At 45.7% G+C, this 26,192-nt stretch overlaps 2 protein-coding genes across 5 annotated transcripts in view; one reads left to right on the top strand and one right to left on the bottom strand.

The window, feature by feature from the left end:
• The window catches only part of NUP37 (nucleoporin 37), a 61,723-nt gene extending 55,959 nt beyond the window's left edge, over positions 1-5,764 (bottom strand). The window contains exon 1 of one of the 2 annotated variants that reach the window (XM_069764270.1): positions 5,685-5,764. The gene's annotated coding sequence lies outside the window, so the exon portion shown is untranslated. The remainder of the gene's footprint in view (positions 1-5,684) is intronic. The other variant, XM_069764271.1, reaches the window with a different exon arrangement.
• PARPBP (PARP1 binding protein) overlaps positions 5,755-26,192 on the top strand; it is a 76,284-nt gene continuing 55,846 nt past the window's right edge. For 2 of the 3 annotated variants that reach the window (XM_069764269.1, XM_069764267.1), the window contains exons 1-6: positions 5,755-5,872; positions 9,908-10,063; positions 20,929-21,156; positions 21,233-21,331; positions 21,421-21,591; positions 22,015-22,169. In XM_069764269.1, the coding sequence (XP_069620370.1) occupies positions 9,914-10,063; positions 20,929-21,156; positions 21,233-21,331; positions 21,421-21,591; positions 22,015-22,169 (803 nt within the window). In that variant the 5' untranslated portion in view covers positions 5,755-5,872; positions 9,908-9,913. Of the gene's footprint in view, positions 5,873-7,040; positions 7,084-9,907; positions 10,064-20,928; positions 21,157-21,232; positions 21,332-21,420; positions 21,592-22,014; positions 22,170-26,192 lie in introns of those variants that run through there. The other variant, XM_069764268.1, reaches the window with a different exon arrangement.

Here is a 26,192-nt window from a genome sequence, read left to right as displayed (position 1 = left end):
CTGCTTCGGGGCACCTTTGGTGTGGCCTTCCTATTTGCATAATAAAGCCAGCACTTCACATTGTTTGACTTGTTCCTTGGCCCAAAGCAAACACTGCATCACTTGTATACCAACTGACACTGGATGATTGCGGTGGTGTGTACATAGTGTAAGTGCGGGTGTGCTACAATGACTGGCCCCTGCCCACCTGTGACTAAATTTTACAGGAGTCAGACTCCCATTGTGAATTTGTCACAATGAAAAAGCAGTCCAATCTGTAGGCACCATGTTATAGAGCAGGAAAAGCTGAGCAGAATGATTTATAGTTTTGCGTGAAAATATTCAGTATAACTTATGTTTACATCATTTAATCCTCTGCTTTTTCAGGATTTTTGGTCCAGTGGGCGGTCCTATCAGTGACTGACAGCTATCACTGTGTGCACACTTATACAAAGAAGGCTGTCAGTCACTGATAGGACCTCCGACTGGACTGAAAATCCTATAAAAAGCAGAGGATTAAATTATGAAAACACAGTATATTCTGAAGCCTGCAGACTGGACTGCATTGTCATGGTGACTGCTTCTCTTAAACATTATGAAATGTACAAGACCAAGCAGTTCCTAACTGCTGATGTATATGTCATACAGATTACATAGAGATGAAACATCTGTTTTTTCTATATGACGATCACATAATTTTTTTTTATAAGTCCATGTGAAAGCGCTGTGGAATCAATGTCGCTATAAAAGTGGGTAAAATAAACGAGTAAATAGGAACTTCTCAGATCCATGGGTATAACGGATGTGTGGATACATCCATGCTTCTCTATGGGACAGTGCCATTTCCCAGAAAAAAATCAGACGGCACTCGGTTGTGTCAGAAGGACGTGTGAATGTAGACTAGACGAGAGCATTATATGGACGCGGGCGGTGTGAGCGCATCATACAGCACTCGGACGGTCGTTATTCATTAGGACTGTGCACATCATACAGCACTCGGACGGGCGATATTCATTAGGACTGTGCACATCATACAGCACTCGGACGGGCGATATTCATTAGGACTGTGCACATCATACAACACTCGGACGGGCGATATTCATTAGGACTGTGCACATCATACAACACTCGGATGGGCGATATTCATCAGGACTGTGCACATCATACAACACTCGGACGGGCGATATTCATTAGGACTGTGCACATCATACAACACTCGGATGGGCGATATTCATTAGGACTGTGCACATCATACAACACTCGGACGGGCGATATTCATCAGGACTGTGCACATCATACAACACTCGGATAGGCGATATTCATTAGGACTGTGCACATCATACAACACTCGGACGGGCGATATTCATTAGGACTGTGCACATCATACAACACTCGGACGGGCGATATTCATTAGGACTGTGCACATCATAAAACACTCGGATGGGCGATATTCATCAGGACTGTGCACATCATACAACACTCGGACGGGCGATATTCATTAGGACTGTGCACATCATAAAACACTCGGATGGGCGATATTCATCAGGACTGTGCACATCATACAACACTCGGACGGGCGATATTCATTAGGACTGTGCACATCATACAACACTCGGATGGGCGATATTCATTAGGACTGTGCACATCATACAACACTCGGACGGGCGATATTCATCAGGACTGTGCACATCATACAACACTCGGATAGGCGATATTCATTAGGACTGTGCACATCATACAACACTCGGACGGGCGATATTCATTAGGACTGTGCACATCATACAACACTCGGACGGGCGATATTCATCAGGACTGTGCACATCATACAACACTCGGACGGGCGATATTCATTAGGACTGTGCACATCATACAACACTCGGATGGGCGATATTCATTAGGACTGTGCACATCATACAACACTCGGACGGGCGATATTCATCAGGACTGTGCACATCATACAACACTCGGACGGGCGATATTCATCAGGACTGTGCACATCATACAACACTCGGACGGGCGATATTCATCAGGACTGTGCACATCATACAACACTCGGACGGGCGATATTCATTAGGACTGTGCACATCATACAACACTCGGACGGGCGATATTCATTAGGACTGTGCACATCATAAAATACTCGGATGGGCGATATTCATCAGGACTGTGCACATCATACAACACTCGGACGGGCGATATTCATTAGGACTGTGCACATCATACAACACTCGGATGGGCGATATTCATTAGGACTGTGCACATCATACAACACTCGGACGGGCGATATTCATCAGGACTGTGCACATCATACAACACTCGGATAGGCGATATTCATTAGGACTGTGCACATCATACAACACTCGGACGGGCGATATTCATTAGGACTGTGCACATCATACAACACTCGGACGGGCGATATTCATCAGGACTGTGCACATCATACAACACTCGGACGGGCGATATTCATTAGGACTGTGCACATCATACAACACTCGGATGGGCGATATTCATTAGGACTGTGCACATCATACAACACTCGGACGGGCGATATTCATCAGGACTGTGCACATCATACAACACTCGGACGGGCGATATTCATCAGGACTGTGCACATCATACAACACTCGGACGGGCGATATTCATCAGGACTGTGCACATCATACAACACTCGGACGGGCGATATTCATTAGGACTGTGCACATCATACAACACTCGGATGGGCGATATTCATTAGGACTGTGCACATCATACAACACTCGGACGGGCGATATTCATCAGGACTGTGCACATCATACAACACTCGGATAGGCGATATTCATCAGGACTGTGCACATCATACAACACTCGGACGGGCGATATTCATTAGGACTGTGCACATCATACAACACTCGGACGGGCGATATTCATCAGGACTGTGCACATCATACAACACTCGGATAGGCGATATTCATCAGGACTGTGCACATCATACAACACTCGGATGGGCGATATTCATCAGGACTGTGCACATCATACAACACTCGGATAGGCGATATTCATCAGGACTGTGCACATCATACAACACTCGGACGGGCGATATTCATCAGGACTGTGCACATCATACAACACTCGGATAGGCGATATTCATCAGGACTGTGCACATCATACAACACTCGGACGGGCGATATTCATCAGGACTGTGCACATCATACAACACTCGGACGGGCGATATTCATCAGGACTGTGCACATCATACAACACTCGGACGGGCGATATTCATCAGGACTGTGCACATCATACAACACTCGGACGGGCGATATTCATCAGGACTGTGCACATCATACAACACTCGGATAGGCGATATTCATTAGGACTGTGCACATCATACAACACTCGGACGGGCGATATTCATCAGGACTGTGCACATCATACAACACTCGGACGGGCGATATTCATCAGGACTGTGCACATCATACAACACTCGGACGGGCGATATTCATTAGGACTGTGCACATCATACAACACTCGGACGGGCGATATTCATCAGGACTGTGCACATCATACAACACTCGGATGGGCGATATTCATTAGGACTGTGCACATCATACAACACTCGGACGGGCGATATTCATCAGGACTGTGCACATCATACAACACTCGGATGGGCGATATTCATCAGGACTGTGCACATCATACAACACTCGGATGGGCGATATTCATCAGGACTGTGCACATCATACAACACTCGGACGGGCGATATTCATCAGGACTGTGCACATCATACAACACTCGGACGGGCGATATTCATTAGGACTGTGCACATCATACAACACTCGGATGGGCGATATTCATTAGGACTGTGCACATCATACAACACTCGGACGGGCGATATTCATCAGGACTGTGCACATCATACAACACTCGGATAGGCGATATTCATCAGGACTGTGCACATCATACAACACTCGGACGGGCGATATTCATTAGGACTGTGCACATCATACAACACTCGGACGGGCGATATTCATCAGGACTGTGCACATCATACAACACTCGGATAGGCGATATTCATCAGGACTGTGCACATCATACAACACTCGGATGGGCGATATTCATCAGGACTGTGCACATCATACAACACTCGGATAGGCGATATTCATCAGGACTGTGCACATCATACAACACTCGGACGGGCGATATTCATCAGGACTGTGCACATCATACAACACTCGGATAGGCGATATTCATCAGGACTGTGCACATCATACAACACTCGGACGGGCGATATTCATCAGGACTGTGCACATCATACAACACTCGGACGGGCGATATTCATCAGGACTGTGCACATCATACAACACTCGGACGGGCGATATTCATCAGGACTGTGCACATCATACAACACTCGGACGGGCGATATTCATCAGGACTGTGCACATCATACAACACTCGGATAGGCGATATTCATTAGGACTGTGCACATCATACAACACTCGGACGGGCGATATTCATCAGGACTGTGCACATCATACAACACTCGGATGGGCGATATTCATCAGGACTGTGCACATCATACAACACTCGGACGGGCGATATTCATCAGGACTGTGCACATCATACAACACTCGGACGGGCGATATTCATCAGGACTGTGCACATCATACAACACTCGGACGGGCGATATTCATCAGGACTGTGCACATCATACAACACTCGGACGGGCGATATTCATCAGGACTGTGCACATCATACAACACTCGGACGGGCGATATTCATCAGGACTGTGCACATCATACAACACTCGGACGGGCGATATTCATCAGGACTGTGCACATCATACAACACTCGGACGGGCGATATTCATCAGGACTGTGCACATCATACAACACTCGGACGGGCGATATTCATCAGGACTGTGCACATCATACAACACTCGGACGGGCGATATTCATCAGGACTGTGCACATCATACAACACTCGGACGGGCGATATTCATCAGGACTGTGCACATCATACAACACTCGGACGGGCGATATTCATCAGGACTGTGCACATCATACAACACTCGGACGGGCGACATTCATCAGGACTGTGCACATCATACAACACTCGGACGGGCGATATTCATCAGGACTGTGCACATCATACAACACTCGGACGGGCGATATTCATCAGGACTGTGCACATCATACAACACTCGGACGGGCGACATTCATCAGGACTGTGCACATCATACAACACTCGGACGGGCGATATTCATCAGGACTGTGCACCCACATTATGCTTTTCACATGGATCAGGAGTCAGAGTGACATCAATAGCGTAGCATGGGTGTCACAAAGCAGCGGCTGCCATGCGGCTCGGCCATACAGTGTGCACACAGACATACTAAACACGGATGGACCGCGGACAGACAACAAGGACACGCGGGGGTCACGGGATTATACACGGGTTGTACGGTCACTATGGCGCAGCCCTATGTGGTTCCTACACACAGACCCTGCCCGGATACAGACAGAACCGCTCCACACATGGACGAGGGTCTCCTCATACCAGGGGCCGTCACTTACAGACCTCACACCCAGCCTACAGTTATGTACTCTGGGTCCCCACATACAGCCAGCCGTTACCAGTGACTGATAACAGAAAACAATAGCTCTGACGTGTATATAACAGTCTTATGCTTTCAGCTCATTTATTACAATACCCCCCCGTGCCGTACACACCGTGTCCCCGCTCCCGCCAGCAGATTTGTAGAAGTCCGACGTGACGTCACTACGAAGAATAACTACTTCCGGGGTCTTGGGTCGCGTTCTCTGATTGGCCGGAGCCGTGGTGACGTTCGCAGTATTTAAATGTATGTGTTTATGTGTATAACTGACAGTGACTACGCTCCGGGCGGCTGCAGACACAGGTACCGGCAGCGTGTAACGGCTGTGTGCACGGCGGCTGTATGTAAGTACCGGCAGCGTGTAACGGCTGTGTGCACGGCGGCTGTATGTAGGTACCGGCAGGGTGTACCGGCTGTGTGCACGGCGGCTGTATGTAGGTACCGGCAGCGTGTAACGGCTGTGTGCACGGCGGCTGTATGTAAGTACCGGCAGGGTGTACCGGCTGTGTGCACGGCGGCTGTATGTAGGTACCGGCAGGGTGTACCGGCTGTGTGCACGGCGGCTGTATGTAGGTACCGGCAGGGTGTAACGGCTGTGTGCACGGCGGCTGTATGTAGGTACCGGCAGGGTGTACCGGCTGTGTGCACGGCGGCTGTATGTAGGTACCGGCAGGGTGTAACGGCTGTGTGCACGGCGGCTGTATGTAGGTACCGGCAGGGTGTAACGGCTGTGTGCACTGCGGCTGTATGTAGGTACCGGCAGGGTGTAACGGCTGTGTGCACGGCGGCTGTATGTAGGTAACGGCAGGGTGTAACGGCTGTGTGCACGGCGGCTGTATGTAGGTACCGGCAGGGTGTACCGGCTGTGTGCACGGCGGCTGTATGTAGGTACCGGCAGGGTGTAACGGCTGTGTGCACGGCGGCTGTATGTAAGTACCGGCAGGGTGTAACGGCTGTGTGCACGGCGGCTGTATGTAAGTACCGGCAGGGTGTACAGGCTGTGTGCACGGCGGCTGTATGTAAGTACCGGCAGGGTGTACCGGCTGTGTGCACGGCGGCTGTATGTAGGTACCGGCAGGGTGTAACGGCTGTGTGCACGGCGGCTGTATGTAGGTACCGGCAGGGTGTACAGGCTGTGTGCACGGCGGCTGTATGTAAGTACCGGCAGGGTGTACCGGCTGTGTGCACGGCGGCTGTATGCAGGTACCGGCAGGGTGTACCGGCTGTGTGCACGGCGGCTGTATGTAAGTACCGGCAGGGTGTACCGGCTGTGTGCACGGCGGCTGTATGTAAGTACCGGCAGGGTGTACCGGCTGTGTGCACGGCGGCTGTATGTAAGTACCGGCAGGGTGTACCGGCTGTGTGCACGGCGGCTGTATGTAAGTACCGGCAGGGTGTACCGGCTGTGTGCACGGCGGCTGTATGTAAGTACCGGCAGGGTGTACCGGCTGTGTGCACGGCGGCTGTATGTAGGTACCGGCAGGGTGTAACGGCTGTGTGCACGGCGGCTGTATGTAGGTACCGGCAGGGTGTACCGACTATGTGCACGGCGGCTGTCGGCGCAGGCAGGGTGGTATAACGGCTGTGCTCTCGGTGCTCAGGCGCCTGTCCGCGCTCTCTACTTGCTGCTCCTCACAGGGTTGCGGTCCTGCCAGGTTGTACATCGGGCTATGACATGTCGGTGGCCGCTCATAAGATTACATGGGCCATAAATACATATTACTAAGCCTCCCCCACCAGTGCCAGGCATCTTCCACAGTATGGCGTGTTTTCTGTCTTGTTGCACTTCTAAAATGATATTTTTAGCCTTAGGCTAGGTTCATATTGCAGATTGCGCTAACACAATGTTGTTTTATGGGGTCGCGTTAAACGTTCCCGCTCTCGCAGATCTTCGAGAGTGGGGAACGGACCTCGGGCGCGCTGCGGACGCTGCTTGCAGCGCGCCACAAAACACCGGCACATCGCTAGCGCGTGCCGAAAATGGCACGCGCTAGTGATGCGTGTCCCCATTGCTGTTAATGGGCGCGCTAACGGACGCGATGCAACGCTGTCCATTAGCGCGGTCACATTAACGCAATATGAACCTAGCCTTACTGACTGCTCACACTCACACCTTCAGTATGTGTAAGCCAAAACCAGGAGTGGAACAATCAGAGGAAAGTATAATAGAAACATATGCACCACTTCTGCATTTATCACCCACTCCTGGTTTTGGCTTACAAATACTGAGGTAAAATACTGAATGCGTGAACATGGCCATACCCGATGGTTTAGCCACAGGTTTAGCATGAATTATGACTGAAGAGACCTGGTCATCTGATTGAAGCTGCTGAACTGCAGGCGGCCTGACTGTGTCTCTCCAAAGACATAAAGGTACCGTCACACTTAACGATATCGTTGCTTTTTGTGACGTAGCAACGATATCGTTAAGGAAATCGTTGTGTGTGACAGCGACCAACTATCAGGCCCCTGCTGGGAGATCGTTGGTCGCTGAGGAAAGTCCAGAACTTTATTTCGTCGCTGGACTCCCTGGAGACATCGCTGGATCGGCGTGTGTGACGCCGATCCAGCGATGTCTTCACTGGTAACCAGGGTAAACATCAAGTTACTAAGCGCAGGGCCGCGCTTAGTAACTTGATGTTTACCCTGGTTACCAGCGTAAACGTTAAAAAAACAAACACTACATACTTACCTTCAGCTGTCTGTCCCCGGCGCAGACGCCGGGAAAGTTCAGAGAGCCCCTGCGCACTGCAGTACTTTGCTCTGGCCTCAACAGGGCAGACAAAGTATGCCTGCGCCGGAGCCGCAGCGTGAAGACAAGAGGAGGACGTCATCGTAAGAAGATGGGAGGCCCTGGACCGGACCGCGACGCCCATCGGACCGGAGCGCATCGGGACCGCCCCTGGGTGAGTATAATCTAACATCTTTTTCTCATCTTTCAGGTTACATCAGGGGCTTATCTACAGCATTCCAGAATGCTGTAGATAAGCCCCTGATGCTGGTGTGCTTAGCTCACCCGCGATTTTGGGGGTGACAGGTTCCTTTTAAGCAGTAACCCTGCTCCACCATCCTGCCCAATGGTAAGCTATTGTTAAAACTGACTACAAGACGCACCACTGTTTTATTTAAACTTTTTTTTTTTTCCTATTTTCCACCTCAAAATTTGGGGTGCGTGCATCTTATAAAAAGTGTTTTTTGTTTTTTTCCCTTTCTAATAACTAGAATTTTTATTTTTGCGACTATATAAACATGAGGTCTGTAGTTTTGAATGATACCACTCCTTTTGCCATACAATGTACTGAAAAGTGGGGGGGAAATACCAAATGGGTTGGAATGGTGGGGGGGGGGGGGATTGATTCCACCCTTCTTTAATTTATTGTTTTTACTGTATCCACTGTGTGGTAAAAATGACCTGGAAAAGAATACAATACTGCATAAAGGTTGTTAGCCCCATAAGATGCTCCATAGATTATGCCCCATAAGATGCTCTATAAAGGCTGATGGCCCTATAAGATGCTCCATAGATTATACCCCATATGCTGCGATTAAAAAAAAAAAAAAATCATACTCACCTCTCGTCCCTCAGGCCCCCCAGCACTTGCGATATTCACCTTTCCCCGTTCCACCGCTGCACACCACTGTCTTCCGGCTCTCTGACTGTGTTCAGGCAGAGGGCGCACACTAACTACGTCATCGTGCCCTCTGACCTGAACAGGCAGAGGAAGATGGAGCGGCGTCCAGCGGTGGAACTGGGTCAAGTAAATATCGGAATGCTCACCTCCCCGATATACTCACCTGCTCCGGCGCGGTCCCTGGCAGCGTCTCACTGTCCAATGGTCTCCGGGAGCCGGTGGCATCTTCCTATGTTCAGCAGTTACATACCGTTCATTAAAGTAATGAATATGCGTCCATATTCATTACTTTAATGAGCGGTACCACGTGACCGCTGAGCACAGGAAGAGTTGCGGGCGCCCGGAGACCATTGGACAGTGAGACGCTGCCCCTCCCCCGCCGACCCCCTTGGACAACGACTCAAGTATAAGCTAAGAGGGGCATTTTCAGCCCCCAAAAAATGGGCTTAAAATCTTGGCTTATACTCAAGTATATACGGTAACTGTATTCCTCCCGGGAGCCCCTGCCTTCCTGTCATATAGGGGTGCCTACTGTCACGAACTCGCAGCACTCACTGACAGCCATCTCTTTGGTGCATCAGTAAATTGCTCATAATGGGTTATTCCAAAAATTGTATTTCTTTTGGTTTTATAAATTGCCCAATGAAACATAATTTTGACTTTGCCACGGAATATGCATCATCCTACCATCTTCATTTTCTTCTAGATTACAATGGAGGCTCCACAGCAAAATGTGTTAGATTTGATCAAATCCTTCCGACGCCAATGGTCTCTTGTGTGTGACTGTGAGAGGACCACTGTATGCGGGGCCGATGACATGCTGCTCATGTTGCAGTTGGCTGTGGCTGACATCAGTAAGAAGGTAAGGCTCGTTTCACACAGTATCGCTGCCAACTGCCCCAACTTTCTAGCACCGCTCTGTTTGTCTCTGGAATTCTTCTGCTGGACGGGGTTAAATAGCATTCGTCTCATGCCTAGTCGTATATAAGTGAGGACGGACAGTCTGTCTTTGGCCAATGCTTGCAGCTCTGTAGAAAGAAATGCATGAGAAGATACTGTATATTCTCCTTTCCTTGCTTTGTCTTTTTTTGAGCCATGTGAATGCTCTTTACAAGAAGCAGGATTATTGGCTTCAGTACCACCGAACGGTGGCCTCAGGTCACTAGGTCTCTATTATGGCTGCTAATAAACTGCTAGGGACACAGTAAAGGGTAGGAATGACTAAAGCAGCAGACGCCGAAGGCAGAATATGCTGTAGACCTGAAAGGATAGCTGCTAGCCCCCCCCCGTGGCCTCTATAAGGGGTTGTGCACTCATTCATTATTTGCAGCGGAAAAAATCTGTTGCAAATACCGGAGTGTTGGAAGGAAGAAAAAGGCATAAGGCTGGTTTCACACTTGCGTTTTAAAACGCAGCGTTTTTAACGCAAACGCATTTGATGCAAAAACTCGTTTAAACGCATGCGTTTTTTGCATTTAAATGCGTTTAGACGCGTTTAAACGCGTTTTTCCCTGCGTTTGCGTCTTTGAAACGCATAATGAGAAGTGTTTGACAGCTGCCAATCATCAAAATCAACTAGAAAACCCACTGTAAACATAAATGGTTAGGGTTAGGATCCCTAGTTACCCTAGGGATACTAACCCTAACACAAACTCTAACCCTAACACAAACCCTAACCCTAGGGATCATAACCCTAACATAAACCCTAACCCTAGGGATCCTAACCCTAACACAAACCCTAACTCTAACCGTAACCCTAAGGGATCCTAACCCTAAGGGTTAGGGTTAGGATCCCTAGGGTTAGGGCTAGGGTTACAGTTTGTGTTAGAGTTTGTGTTAGTTTGTGTTAGAGTTTGTGTTAGCTTGTGTTAGAGTTTGTGTTAGTTTGTGTTAGTTTGTGTTAGTTTGTGTTAGTTTGTGTGAGTTTGTGTTAGAGTTTGTGTTAGAGTTTGTGTTAGAGTTTGTGTTAGAGTTTGTGTTAGAGTTTGTGTTAGAGTTTGTGTTAGAGTTTGTGTTAGAGTTTGTGTTAGAGTTTGTGTTAGAGTTTGTGTTAGAGTTTGTGTTAGAGTTTGTGTTAGAGTTTGTGTTAGAGTTTGTGTTAGAGTTTGTGTTAGAGTTTGTGTTAGAGTTTGTGTTAGAGTTTGTGTTAGAGTTTGTGTTAGAGTTTGTGTTAGAGTTTGTGTTAGAGTTTGTGTTAGAGTTTGTGTTAGAGTTTGTGTTAGAGTTTGTGTTAGAGTTTGTGTTAGAGTTTGTGTTAGAGTTTGTGTTAGAGTTTGTGTTAGAGTTTGTGTTAGAGTTTGTGTTAGAGTTTGTGTTAGAGTTTGTGTTAGAGTTTGTGTTAGAGTTTGTGTTAGAGTTTGTGTTAGAGTTTGTGTTAGAGTTTGTGTTAGAGTTTGTGTTAGAGTTTGTGTTAGAGTTTGTGTTAGAGTTTGTGTTAGAGTTTGTGTTAGAGTTTGTGTTAGAGTTTGTGTTAGAGTTTGTGTTAGAGTTTGTGTTAGAGTTTGTGTTAGAGTTTGTGTTAGAGTTTGTGTTAGAGTTTGTGTTAGAGTTTGTGTTAGAGTTTGTGTTAGAGTTTGTGTTAGAGTTTGTGTTAGAGTTTGTGTTAGAGTTTGTGTTAGAGTTTGTGTTAGAGTTTGTGTTAGAGTTTGTGTTAGAGTTTGTGTTAGAGTTTGTGTTAGAGTTTGTGTTAGAGTTTGTGTTAGAGTTTGTGTTAGAGTTTGTGTTAGAGTTTGTGTTAGAGTTTGTGTTAGAGTTTGTGTTAGAGTTTGTGTTAGAGTTTGTGTTAGAGTTTGTGTTAGAGTTTGTGTTAGAGTTTGTGTTAGAGTTTGTGTTAGAGTTTGTGTTAGAGTTTGTGTTAGAGTTTGTGTTAGAGTTTGTGTTAGAGTTTGTGTTAGAGTTTGTGTTAGAGTTTGTGTTAGAGTTTGTGTTAGAGTTTGTGTTAGAGTTTGTGTTAGAGTTTGTGTTAGAGTTTGTGTTAGAGTTTGTGTTAGAGTTTGTGTTAGAGTTTGTGTTAGAGTTTGTGTTAGAGTTTGTGTTAGAGTTTGTGTTAGAGTTTGTGTTAGAGTTTGTGTTAGAGTTTGTGTTAGAGTTTGTGTTAGAGTTTGTGTTAGAGTTTGTGTTAGAGTTTGTGTTAGCGTTTGTGTTAGCGTTTGTGTTAGAGTTTGTGTTAGAGTTTGTGTTAGAGTTTGTGTTAGAGTTTGTGTTAGAGTTTGTGTTAGAGTTTGTGTTAGAGTTTGTGTTAGAGTTTGTGTTAGAGTTTGTGTTAGAGTTTGTGTTAGAGTTTGTGTTAGAGTTTGTGTTAGAGTTTGTGTTAGAGTTTGTGTTAGAGTTTGTGTTAGAGTTTGTGTTAGAGTTTGTGTTAGAGTTTGTGTTAGAGTTTGTGTTAGAGTTTGTGTTAGAGTTTGTGTTAGAGTTTGTGTTAGAGTTTGTGTTAGAGTTTGTGTTAGAGTTTGTGTTAGAGTTTGTGTTAGAGTTTGTGTTAGAGTTTGTGTTAGAGTTTGTGTTAGAGTTTGTGTTAGAGTTTGTGTTAGAGTTTGTGTTAGAGTTTGTGTTAGAGTTTGTGTTAGAGTTTGTGTTAGAGTTTGTGTTAGAGTTTGTGTTAGAGTTTGTGTTAGAGTTTGTGTTAGAGTTTGTGTTAGAGTTTGTGTTAGAGTTTGTGTTAGAGTTTGTGTTAGAGTTTGTGTTAGAGTTTGTGTTAGAGTTTGTGTTAGAGTTTGTGTTAGAGTTTGTGTTAGAGTTTGTGTTAGAGTTTGTGTTAGAGTTTGTGTTAGAGTTTGTGTTAGAGTTTGTGTTAGAGTTTGTGTTAGAGTTTGTGTTAGAGTTTACATAGACATCAATGGGGTTTTTTACCGCGAAAAAAACGCATGCGTTTTTACCGCAAAAACGCAAAAAAAAAACCGCAAATGTGAAACCACCCTAAGATATGTACATCCCCCCCCCCCCCCCCCTTCATTTTAATTGGTGAAAACAGTGGAAAGAATGGACATGGTGTAGGCCTGAGCCTGCTTCAAATCTGGCCAGCCAGCATCTAGCAATGTCTTGTAATGATGTGATCCACTGGGCTACACATCTGGACTTTTTTTTTTTTTTTTTTTCTCATGCAAATGATACCTTCAGAGAGAGAGAGAGGATTGGAACTCTAGTGCCACATAATGGATGTAGCAATCCTAAAAGTCAATCTTGTCGCTTTAAATTGCCTTGCCATGTATCTTGGGATAAGAATGCAAGCCAGAAATTCCATTTGCAAATAATTGTTTCTAGGTGTTTGTCCTTCCTTAGTCAAGCCCTTTTAACCCCTTAACACAAATTCCTGCACGGTGGAATGCGCCACATTCCCAATGTACATGACTAGCTTAAAGGGAAGGTACCGCGTTTGTAGGTCATTAATAAATCACTGTAATGTAGCATAACATGCTGCTATAAGCAAGTTTGAAATGCATGTGAAACAGATTTCATGTGTTATATGAGCTTAAAGAATGCACTGGGGGCTGACATCTTGGTTTTGCAGCAGTAGCAGGGCACTATCAGTGTCAGATTACGGCACCCCATGGACATAGGGTCAGCGCTGGGTCTATTATCTCCTATCTGTAACATTGCAGCAGCATTAGCAGTGAGCTGGGCACGCCTCTGTGGGCTGCACAACTCACTGCTGTAGGTGTGACTAGCTGCCATTTTATTATAGCCCTGTGCTCTCTATCGCAGGACAGAAGAAGCCCTCATTGCTCCTGTGTACTCCAAGCAGGCAAGTCCTCTGCTCCTCACAAGCTGCCCTGTGTGCTTCTCCTGCTGTGTCTCTGCCTCCCCCTCACACACAGTCCCTGTGATCTCTGGTAAGCTGCACTCACAGCCTGGAGAGAGAGAGAGAGCAGGGCAGCTGACAGGACAGGGATTAAGGTGGGGGAAGGGGGATGGCAAGAATGTTATTCACAAAAAATGCTGCTGAGCCCACTGTGTTCTGTTCCTCTGTAAACAAGCTGTGCCTCTGATGCAGTAACTGCTGGTGATAGGTGATAGCAGGTCACAGGGCAGTCACACACAAAATGGTGCTGCCCTGTGATGCTCCTCTTCATTCTTACTGTTACAAGCAAAATTGGGGCAGTAACTGCTGACATCACCATTTCCCTCCCCTTTTGGGTGGTCTAATATCCCTGGGGCAGAGCTGCTAAATCTTACTATAGCTGCTTGAGTTCTAAAACGGAAAATGCTCCCCCTAGTGGTAAATATGTATATTTGTAGAAAAATATATATAAAATTTTTCATATAGAAATGTTTGCAAACAGTGCATTAATACATTTTAATTACTATTTTAAGCTTAATTTCACAAAAAAAACAAAATGCAAGAAAACTGGTGGCACCTTCCCTTTAAGGGGTATTCTCCAAGGTCCTATCCCAATATGTAGCAGTAGTAGTAGTCTCCAATTAGAAATGTAGTATCGTTTTTCTGATTCGCTATGTCTCGTTCCTCATGTGCAGGCATTGCAGGACCTTGGGTATTCATGGTTACAACCACTGATACAGTGAGTTAGTTTGCTAGTTGCTAGTGGTTGTAACCATTGATACCTAAGATTCTGCAATGCCTGCACATGCGGAAAGAGACCTAGCAAATAGTGATGAGTGAGCGTGCTCAGATAAGGTGTTAGTTGAGCACGCTCGTGTGCTAATAGAGGATCTTCGGCGTGCTCGAATACTATGTTTGAGTTGACGCTGTTGCATGTCTCACCTGCGTTTGACAGCCACAACATTCAGGGATTGTTTGTTAGGTAATCCCTGCATGTGTTGGGGCTGTTGTACAGCTGTGAGACATACAGCAGCGTCAACTCAAACATAGAGGATCTTCGGCGTGCTCGAATACTATTAGCACACGTGCGTGCTCAACTAACACCTTATCCGAGCACGCTCACTCATCACGCATAGCGAATCAAAAAAGCAAGCTACAGTTGTTATTGGCGGTATTTGCTAATATTGTTTACTCCATTTAAACGGTTACTGCAGTGACTCGCTGTCTCCTAGACTGGAGACATGCAGCTAGCTGGCCAAGGACCGCTTTGCTTTTGTCCCACCCGGTGACAGACCAATTAGTCTGCTATTCTGGCTCTGATCTCTGGTGATGTCAGACGCTCAGAGCTGGCTGTCACGTAGACCAGCAGGGTGTTATACTGTACACTCTCCTGCAACTGTCACAATATGTTTTATTACTGATCAGGGACTTTTAATCTCCTAGATGCTCCTGACAATAGCAACAGCGACGTAGATAATTTACTCCATTGGCTCTAGCTGTCAGTAGGCACCCTGCCAGGGCCTGATGGTTACCATGGCAATCCCAAGATGAAGAAGACACATGCATGGTTTTCTCAATATCTGACATGAAATCAGAATAAACCTTTTCATTTTTAGGTCAGTTAATATTTGCCAAATGCCAGAATAATGAGATAATGTTTTAAGGAATTTTCATTACTTACGGTAAAGTCAAAAGTTTACATACATTTCATTAGTATTTGGTACCATTGCCCTTAAACCGAATGACTTGAGTCAAACATTTGTGATATCCTGCCACAAGCTTCTCACAATAGTTGGTCGGAACTATGGTTCCTCATGACACAACTGTGTAACTGATCCATGTTTGTAGGTCGCCTTGCTCGCTGCGTTTTCAGCTTTGCCCATAAATTTTCAATAGGATTGAGATCAGGGCTTTGTGATGGCCACTCCAAAATACGGACTTTGTTACCGTTTTGGCAGCATGCTTCGGATCATTGTCCATTTGGAAGACTCATTTCCGCCCAAGCTTTAACTTCCTGGCTGATGTCTTCAGATGTTGTTTCAGTATTGCCACATAATCTTCTTTTCTCATGATGCCATCTATTTTGTGAAGTCCACCAGTCCCTCCTGCAGCAATACAACCCTACAACATGATGCTGCCACCGCTGTATTTCACAGTTGGGATGGTGTTCTTAGGGTATGTTCACACGTTCCTGATTTCCATCCTTTTTTTTTTTTTTCAGGACTGTTTTTAAAAAACTGCAGCTCTTGGCAGAAAACGCAGGTCCTTTTTTTGATGCCTTTTTTGATGCCTTTTTTGATGCCTTTTTTATGCAGTTTTCTATGCAGAGTCTGTGTGTTTTCTAGGAAGTTTTTTAGGGTTAAAATGGCTGAAAATACCCTACCCCTAACCCTATTCTAACCTTAGTGGAAAAAAAAAAAAAATTCTTAATTTTTTTTTTATTGTCCCTACCTATGGGGGTGACAAAGGGGGGGGGGGGGGTGTCATTTACTATTTTTTTTATTTTTATTTTGATCACTGAGAGGTTATATCTCAGTGATCAAAATGCACTTTGGAACGAATCTGCCGGCCGGCAGATTCGGTGGGCGCACTGCGCATGCGCCCACCATTTTGCAAGATGGCGGCGCCCAGGGAGAAGACGGCCGGACGGACACCGGGACGCCGGGTAAGTATAAGGGGGGGAGATTAGGGCACGGGGGGGCATCGGAGCACTGGGGGGGGGGCATCGGAGCACGGGGCGGTGGGATTGGAGCACGGGGGGGCGGGATCGGAGCACGGGGGGGCAGCCACACTCCGCCCACGCACTTCCGCCCGCTTCCCCGCACTTCCTGCTGCAGCGGTTCTGCACCACAAACCGCAGTAAAACCCGCAGATATTTTTTTTCATCTGCGGGTTTTACTGCGGGTTTGACCTCACAATGGAGGTCAATGGGTGCAGAACCGCTGCGGCTCCGAAAAAAGAAGTGACATGGTACTTTTTTCCCGCAGCTATTCAGCGCGGCTTTTTTTTTTATTTTCCGCATTGTGGGCACAGCAGTTCCTGTTTTCCATAGGGTACAATGTAATGTACCCTGCATGGAAAACAGCTGCGGACCCGCAGCGGGAAAATCGCGGCAATTCCGCGTGAAAAAAAGGATGGTGTGAACATGGCCTTGGGCTTCCAAGCTTCTCCCTTTTTCCTCCAAACGTAACGATGGTCATTATGCCCAAAAAGTTCAATTTTAGTTTCATCAGACCACAGGACATGGCTCCAAAAAGGTCTTTGTTCCTGTGTACATTTGCAAACCTTTAATCTAGCTTTTTCATGTTTCTTTAGGAGTAATGGAGCAACTTATTGTAGACTGTACTCTAGTGCCCAGCACCAATTTACCTCTTATATTTGTGATCTGAGCCGTGCCCAGCTCACTCACTACTGGTGAACGCCATCATTGCCCAGGCACCAGCGATGATCTCACCCAGTTCTGTGTACTCTGCCCAATGAAGTCCTTGCCGAAGCCATGGTATTAGGACAAGATGAGCACTTTCTGTTAATAACTCTGATCTGAGCATGGTCGTGATGACATTGTGGCTGCTGCAGTCTGATCATAGTAATAAATAGCAAGTGCTCATCGATTTGAGACTCGAGGACAACTTCTGGGGGTCAGAAGAAGGCAATAGCCGAAAGGTGTGTAGGGGCAGGCACCATCACCCACCAGAGGTAATGTTCATACCATCTTGACCTCCTTCTATAGCTCTTCACACTCCTTCAGGAGAATGTGTTTGTTTGTTTTTTTTTTTGTTTTTTTCCCCCACTAGGATTTTTTTTTTCTTGTATGTATTACCTTGTGAAGTATGCTCTCCCATCAGTTCTTGGGTACAACCTTTGTTTAATGTGTGGTGGGTAGTTGGTGCGGTGCCATTTTTTTTGGTTTCCCACTTATTAATAACTTTTTTTCTTTGTTGTTTTTTGGTAAAATAAAATGTACTTTTTTTTTTTTTAATTATTGGTTCTTGTGTACACCTTTCTTTCTTTCGGATTTAAAATTGTGATGGTGTATCACCCCTGTATTCCCTGGGTGAGTAGGTGGCCACATGAATGCCATTTGCTTGATGATCGGGTACATGTCATGCCAACCTGGCTTCCATGAAAAACCATATCTGCTGAAAGATATAAGGTGGTGTTTCCCTTTTCCTTTCTTGTGAGCATCCAACAGACAATATAGCGAGTCACAGTTGCCTAGCTAGATTCTTGTTTTATTGAGGAAAGCTTGTGAAATGCGATCTTTCTAATGTCCACGGCTGAATTAACATTGGACTTTCTGAACTTTTTCCCCCTTGTGTATGATCCAGCTGGCGTTTACACATGAGCACATCACCGCTCACTGTCCACAAAGCCTGTGGTTGCTATTAGGAATAATAGAAAGTGCTGTCGCCCTTATCTGGACGGTTTATTTGGACTTCAAATATTCCATTGAACCAAGATAAACTCTTCTGATACGGTAAAACCATTTGTCCTTAGATCAGTACATTTGGTTTTCCAAGTATCCAATTTGTTTTAGTTTGTTTGCCATCACAGAAATAAAAAAAAAAATCTGAAAAAGATGACCTCCTTTCATCAAAGGGTTATTAGTCTAAAAAAAAAAAAAAAAAAAAAGCTATAACGATGGTGTGTGCGTAATATATACTGTAAAATTCTGATAATCTGTCAGGCTTGGCACCACCATTATTACCATGCCAGACCTCCTGGAAGACTCCCAGTGCATTGGCAGGGTGTAGAATCTGGCCTCGAGCACAGCACAGAGGTCTTAAATAAGCATTTAAGTGCAAAAGCTGTGGAAAAATACCAGGTCAGTCTCCAAGCCTTACAGTTCAGCATTAGCACGAATTTCATCAGATGGCAGATAAGTATGAACGCACTGTGCCAGCGTTGGCTATTCACGAATATGTGCAGTGGATTATAGGATATGCTGTGGACATCTATCTGTTAAGGATTAAATGGAAGCTGCAGTTTAAGACCACATGCAATGAATATGGCTGTTATTGCAGATTTTAGTTTAAAAATATTCAATATTCAGTGTTTAAAAAAAAAAAAAACAAATAATAAAGTAGATGCAATTTTAAGACTTCAGAAAATACCATTCACAAAGCAGATGATTTGCTTCATTATTACAAGGATGCAGGTTTTACTTGTATACCAGGGTGAGATCAAATCTTCTGATCTTATCTGAAGGATACCACCTGTAGAAAATTGGGGTGGATTGGGGGGAATGTTAGATTCTACACAGCATCTGAATGATAAATAGAAACGTGCGCTCAGATCTTGACTGTTTAAATTCTCTGGAAGGGATCACAAAAATTGCTTTTAATTTGACTCATCAATGCATACCCACGGGCAATAAATCAAAGAAGCACTTCCATCAGTTTTTATTCTCTTTAAAGCAAACGTGTCACCAGGTTTGATCAATGTGAGAGACGGCCGCCACCTTTCAGGCCCGATATACTGCGTTCTAAGATGCTGTAGATAAACCCCAATCCGACCAACAAGAATAAGGCCTTTTTATTAAACTCCCTTCCATGGCGGTCCGGCACCTCCCTTATTCTTTTGATGCAGCCCTCTTGCTTGCTTAAGTGTGGATGATGCATCCTGGCGTCATCTAAACAGTGGACCTAACGAGAGCAGAGGAAAGAGCTGCAGTGTGCAGAAGCTGGGATAGGTCAAAGAGCCCGGGCACATGTGTACTGTGGTATTTTACTCTGTCCTAGTCAGGGCAGATAAGTTCGCCTGCGGAGGAGCGCGGTGCCGTAGAACATGGTGTGGATGACGTAGGGACGTAGCATCCATAAGAAGCAAGCAGGAGGATAGCATCGCAAGAAGGGAGGCGCAGGACCAATACCAGACACACCACTCGGACTGGACCACACCACAAGTTAGTATAATAAAGGTCTCTTTATTGTCTTGCAGGTCAGGTTGGGGGCAAATATATAGCATTGTAGAATGAGGAATATCAAACCTGAAAAGTGGTGGCCGTATCTCATATCTACCATTCTATGATTCTAACTCCAGACTCCGATGCTCTGTTCCTCCCCCTGACAGACTTTTGCAGTGACTTATGTCTCATACAGGGATAAGAGACCTCCTGTTTCTACATAGAGCTTGGAAGGATTCAGCTAGTCAGTTTTTAATCACGTGATGTTATAGACCCTAATGGAAAACACAAGAATTAGCTGGTAAAAAGGCAGAATGAGAAATATAAGTACACAGTGCGACACAATATGATTGCCATATATTAAGAGGATAAAAATTGATGGGGAAAGTTTCTTTAAAATGGCTATTGAACAAAACTAACTTACTGCCAGTAATCTAAACTCCACTTCATGTAAAAAAATAAAATATTTGTCAGCTATGTAATATGCTGCCCCTTCATTTTATGCTAGTAATAGGAGGATGATACATCTGCTTCTAAAGGGCTAATCTGTAAGAGGAGGACATGACTGCATCATAATGTTTAATAAGCAAAAGAAATAGTCCCTGTAAAGGTAAAACTTTACAGTCTGGGTCTCACTAGAGTGTGTGCGGACAGACAATATCAGGGGACACTAATGGCATGTATCTCATTTGCTCTTTCTAGCTTTTTCCTGCTCCGTTGTACACCAGAATCCCTCTTGCATTGCCTTTTCAAAATAATACTCGGCATGAAGGGACGGCAGCATAAATTTCCCCTGTGCTTTCATGCTGCACTCTCCCATGTGCCAACAACAACCTCTCTACATCCAAGCGCCCCCCCCCCCCCCCCCCAACACAGTGGTATCTTCCACCTCAGAAGCAGGAAATCTCCTATAGCTGTCAAAACAGTGAGACATCAGAGAGATTTAAAGGGCCAGTCATAATTTACTAAATCCAAGCATTGTTAAAAGGTGGTTTGACTGTGTTTCTATTTTGTGCTTCTTATGCCCTAATTTTTCACCTTCTAGAATGGCGATGGATATACAGCTTACCTCAGTGATGTCCTGCTTACATGGAAGCACTTGGTAAACGATAAACTTGAACTGATTGATAAAGGAAGTCCAGCCCTGAAGAATTATGATTCAATCAGGAAAATGTATGACCAGCTTTTGAAAAACAGCAATTCGCTAGATCTTATTGACTTATACGCAGCTCTTTCCAAACCGGCCTCTTCTACAGACCTAAACCTTACTTCTGTGAGTAAATAAACAGACTTCAGATGTACGGTTATAAATCTGGCCTTGGTTATAGTTATCTGACTGTCTTCCACAGGAACAGTTACAGAACTTTCTCTTTGGTCATCAGTCAGAAGGTGCAGACCACTGTCCTGTGCCTTTCTCTACGCCATGTAAAAACATGGATTTTGTTAAGGTAATTTGAAATTATTCTGGGAATGGAGGGACGAAGATATATTTTTTTCTGTTCATGTATTAAAAAATAAAAATCATTTTGGTTTGCAGGTGAAGGAAGTTGTCAAAAAAATATTTTATTCCTATTTAAGCCTTTTGGTAAATTCTAAGAATGATCTTGCCCTAGCTCAAGTCATTAACTGCCCAGAGAGAGGACTTGGTAGAGAAGCTTTCACAGATCTTAAACGTGCATCGAAGAACAAGCAGATGGCCTTATTTTTGGTAAGTACTCTATGCTTGCATTTGTTATAAAGCTGTTGCTCTCCTGACATGTTTATTTCCAGTAAATGACAATATAGGAGCCTCTCTTAGCTATTTGGTAGCATTAATAAGGCAATGTTGAACTGCATGGGGACAGGCACCCAACTGGTAACACCAGATAGTATTCTTATTCCTCAATTAACAGTAGTAATAATAAAGGAAAGGCACAACTGAAAGTTGAGAAAAGCTCCAGAACTGTTGTTTTTATGGGTAAATACAAGCATCTGCTAAAATACAGGCCAGGAGACCGAATGGATCCTCCTTGGGAAAAGTGCGACTGCTTCTGATTTGACAGTTAGTTATAAACTACATCTTACATTCTGGTGTTCTGTCTGGTGTTCTGTCACATATACAATCAGCAATTTGTTTATTTCATTATTATAGGTGGCAACCTCGTTCATTAGAGCAGTGGAGCTTGGTGGAAAGGGTTATGCTCCATCTGAAGCTGATCCATTAAGAAAACACATTAAAGGTTTATCACAGTTTGTTCACTTTATTGACAGATTGGAGGAGATATTTGGAGAAACTCACAATGCAAGGTAATTTTTGTTCTCGTTATGATCATTTGCTAAATATGGTTTATTCCTAAAGGGAACCTGAAGAGCAGAAAAATGCCCTAAGAAGTAACACTGAGGACCGTGATGCAATGAGAAATCCTATATGTAGAAAAATAGTCTTCCAAACATGAAATATGTTAACAAGTACCGTATATAATTTTGAGACACACAAAAAATAAACATAGAAAATTAGTCTTACCGGTAATTCGTTTTCTAGGAACCTAACACGACAGTAGCATCGGAGGTGGTCTCCTTGCCCTAATGGGGGACAGGAAACAGAGGTTAAATACCCCTCCCATTCCTGCAACCACCAGTGTTTTTTTTCTGGACACACTAGCATGAATAGTTACCACCAAAGTGCAGGAATCCTCCAATAAGAATAATCCGATAGGGAGGGAAATTAGTGCTGTTGTGGAAGGTTCCTAGAAACCGAATTACCAGTAAGACTAATTCTACTTTCTCTAGTCACCTTCCACGACAGCAGCATCGGAGTGAGGGTATGTGCACACGTTGCGGATTGGCCGCTGCGGATTCACAGCAGTTTTCCATCAGGTGTACAGTACCATGTAAACCTATTGAAAACCAAATCTGCAGTGCCCATGGTGCAGAAAATACCGCGCGGAAACACTGCAATGTATTTTCTGCAGCGTATCAATTCTTTGTGCGGGTTCCGCAGCATTTTACACCTGCTCCTGTATAGGAATCCGCAGGTGGTAAAACGCAGGTTAAATCCACACAAAAAACGCTGGAAATCCGCAGGTAAAGGTACTTTCACACTAGCGTTTTTTTTCAATACGTCGCAATGCGTCGTTTATGGGAAAAAACGCATCCTGCAAAGTTGTCTGCAGGATGCGTTTTTGCCCCATGGACTAACATTAGCGACGCATTGACACACGTCGCAACCGTCATGTGACGGTTGCGCCGTGTTGTGGCGGATCGCCGGGAGCAAAAAACGTTACATGTAACGTTTTTTTGCTTCCTACAGTCCACCATTTCCGACCGCGCATGCGTGGCCGGAACTCCTCCCCCACCTCCCCGCACCTCACAATGGGACAGCGGATGCGCTGGAAAAATGCATCCGCTGCCCCCGTTGTGCGGCGCATTCACTGCGCGCGGCGGTAACCTCAGCCCGATGCACTGCGACGGGCCGAGCCCGACGCTAGTGTGAAAGTAGCCTAAAACGCACTGTTTTACCTGCAGTTTTTTTTTTTTTTTTTTTTTAAATTCCGCACACGAATCCGCAACGTGTGCACATAGCCTAATGCTAACAACTAATTTCTTAGGGAGGGACTGCAGCCTGTAGAACTCGTCTGCCTAATATTAAATCCCTATTAATCCCTGTTCTGCACATCTGCTCAGTAGATGCGTCCCCTCTCTTTGCCCACGATGCTGCTACTGAACATGTGGAATCCGCCTTCAGTGATGCAGGAAGAGATAGCTTGTTTGATCCAATTGGCGATCGTATTCTTAGCCGCCTTCTTGCCCTTTTTTCGTTCTTAGGGCTGAATGAATACATTTCATTCCTCCAGTTCTAGGTTTGTTGGAGGTAGTAGAGAACCACCCTGCGAACATCAAGGGTGTGAAAGGCTTCTTCTTTGGTATTGGAAGGATCTGGGCAGAGTGAGGGTAGCACAATATCCTGACCTCTATGAAAGTCCGAGACTAGGCATAAAGGAGGGATCAAATCGAAGAATAATGCTATCAGCAGTAACTGTTAAGTAGGGCTCCTGTACTGATAGGGCCTGCAGCTCCCCTACACGTCTAGCTGTAGTAATTGCTACTAGAAAGACTGTTTTAAGGGTAAGGTTTTTTAAACTTATGTATAACAAGGGTTCAAATGCATATTTAGTTAAACTGTTAAGCACCAGATTTAAATCCCAGGGGGGAATTCAGCTACGAAGCCGATGTCTGATTCTAGCTGATGAGGTCATGAAACTCTTTATTCAGCGATGACTAGCCAGGTTCTGGTCAAAGAAAGATTTAAGAGCTGATACCTTTACTTTCTCCAGTCACCTTCCACAACGGCAGCATTGGAGAATGTCTCCCCGCCCTAATGGGGGACAGGAAACACAAAGAGGTTAAATACCTTCCCCTTCCTGCAACCACCAGTGTTTTTCCTGTCCCCTATGGGGTATGAAGAGGTCCTGCTGTGGTGCTGCCGTGGCCGGTGATCGGAGTACCCAGTTTTGCTTACCTATAGCCGGTGTCGGGGGCTCCGCTCTCCTCCCTCATTAAGCTGCTCCCATCTCCATGTCGACATCGGACTCAGGACCCTCTTTTCCCACGCCCCCTTCGGGGGTGAAGCGGGGCGGCGACGTGCGGCTGGTGTCCTTTCTAACTCCCCGGCTTCCTCCTCTCCTATTTGGCGCGGACTCTGTGATAGCGCGCACCAGAAGTGATGGGATCCCGAACTTCCGGTGCGTTACAGCGTGTAACGCACGCGTGCCAGGCATCACCCCTAGTTATACGGAATCCGCTGCCACATCAGGCGTTCCTGGTTGGGTCCCCCCGCACCACCTGCCGACCTGGGAGTGGAGGAGCACAGGACAGAGGATGCTGAGACCGTGATTATTTAATCCTGGTTAGGGGATGCCACCAGGTAAGGCCCACTGTCCGTCCACAGTCACACAGAAACACAGACAGACCATGGACGGCGACAAAATCCCCCTCTCTACTCAGCCCAGCGTCCTCCCTCCTGCTGTAAGTAGTGGATGAAGGTCCCTTTCTTCTAGGTGGCATAATAGGCTTAGCCCCCTTCTCTCTTTCTGCCCCTAAGAAGGATAAAGCATCCAGCCGCAAGTGTGGTTTATGTGCTACCAGGCTTCCTTCCTCCTACAAGAAGAAGCTTTGCCAATCCTGCACTGTTGGGGTGTTTTGTACCGAACAATCCTCCCTGTTTGAAAGTATCAAGTCCCTCATTAAACAGGAGGTCCAGTCCTCGGTATCGGCCCTTTCCCAGACCTTACCACAGCCCCCTCCTCCAAAAAAGAGGAAATTAGCAGCTGTGCGGTCTGATTCAGATTCTGGCGAATTACATACTTCAGACTCAGAGGATATATGGTAGAATGAGGGCTCCACTTCCACCCGGAAAGATGATACTAAAAAATATTATTTCTCCTCAGATGACATACAGGAATTAATTACTGTATATACTCTAGGATAAGCCGAGAATTTCTGCCCATTTTCTTAGGCTGAAATTGCCCCTCTCTGCTTATACTCGAGTCATACCCAGGGGTCGGCAGGGGAGGGTGAGCGGCAGCTGTGTAATACTCACCTGCTCCTGGCGTGGTCCCTGCACGTCCCTGGTTCTTCAGAGCCGACAGCTTCTTCCTGTAGTGAGCGGTCACATGGTACCGCTCATTACAGTAATGAATATGGACTCCCATAGGGGTGGAGCCACATATTCATTACTGTAATGAGCGGCACCATGTGACCGCTCAATACAGGAAGAAGCTGTCAGTGCCCGGAGAACCAGGGACTGCACCGAGCCAGGAGCAAGTGAGTATAACGCAGTGCGCGATATTCACCTGCTCCCCGTTCCACCGACGGCTGCTGCTGCGTCTTCCCCGTCCTCTGCAGTGATGCTCAGGTCAGAGGGCGCTGTGACGTGATTAGTGTGTGCGCCGCCCTCTGCCTGAATGTCAGTGCATAGGACAGGGAAGACACAGCAGCGACCGTCGGTGGAATGTGGACCGGTAAATATAGCAAGTGCCAGGGGCCTGAGAGGTGTGTTCATTTTTTCTTATTTTATTTTTTTTAATCACAGCAACAGCATATGGGGCAAATGTCTTTATAGAGCATCTTATGAGGCCATGTGCAGTATTATATGGGGCAAATATCTGTATGGGGCCATGTGCAGCATTATATGGGGTGTGAGATTGCACTCACTAACGGGTAGGAGAATACTCGTTTGGCAGCAGGATAAAGATACAGGCATGTTTTTTTCACATAACTAGTCCATGTGGTTTATTATCCACTCGGCATAAACCACGGAAGGCCATGTTC

The sequence above is a fragment of the Ranitomeya imitator genome, chromosome 4 (genome assembly GCF_032444005.1).
Source record: "Ranitomeya imitator isolate aRanImi1 chromosome 4, aRanImi1.pri, whole genome shotgun sequence".
NCBI classification, from domain to species: domain Eukaryota; kingdom Metazoa; phylum Chordata; class Amphibia; order Anura; family Dendrobatidae; genus Ranitomeya; species Ranitomeya imitator.
This window is presented reverse-complemented; position numbering and strand designations above follow the sequence as displayed.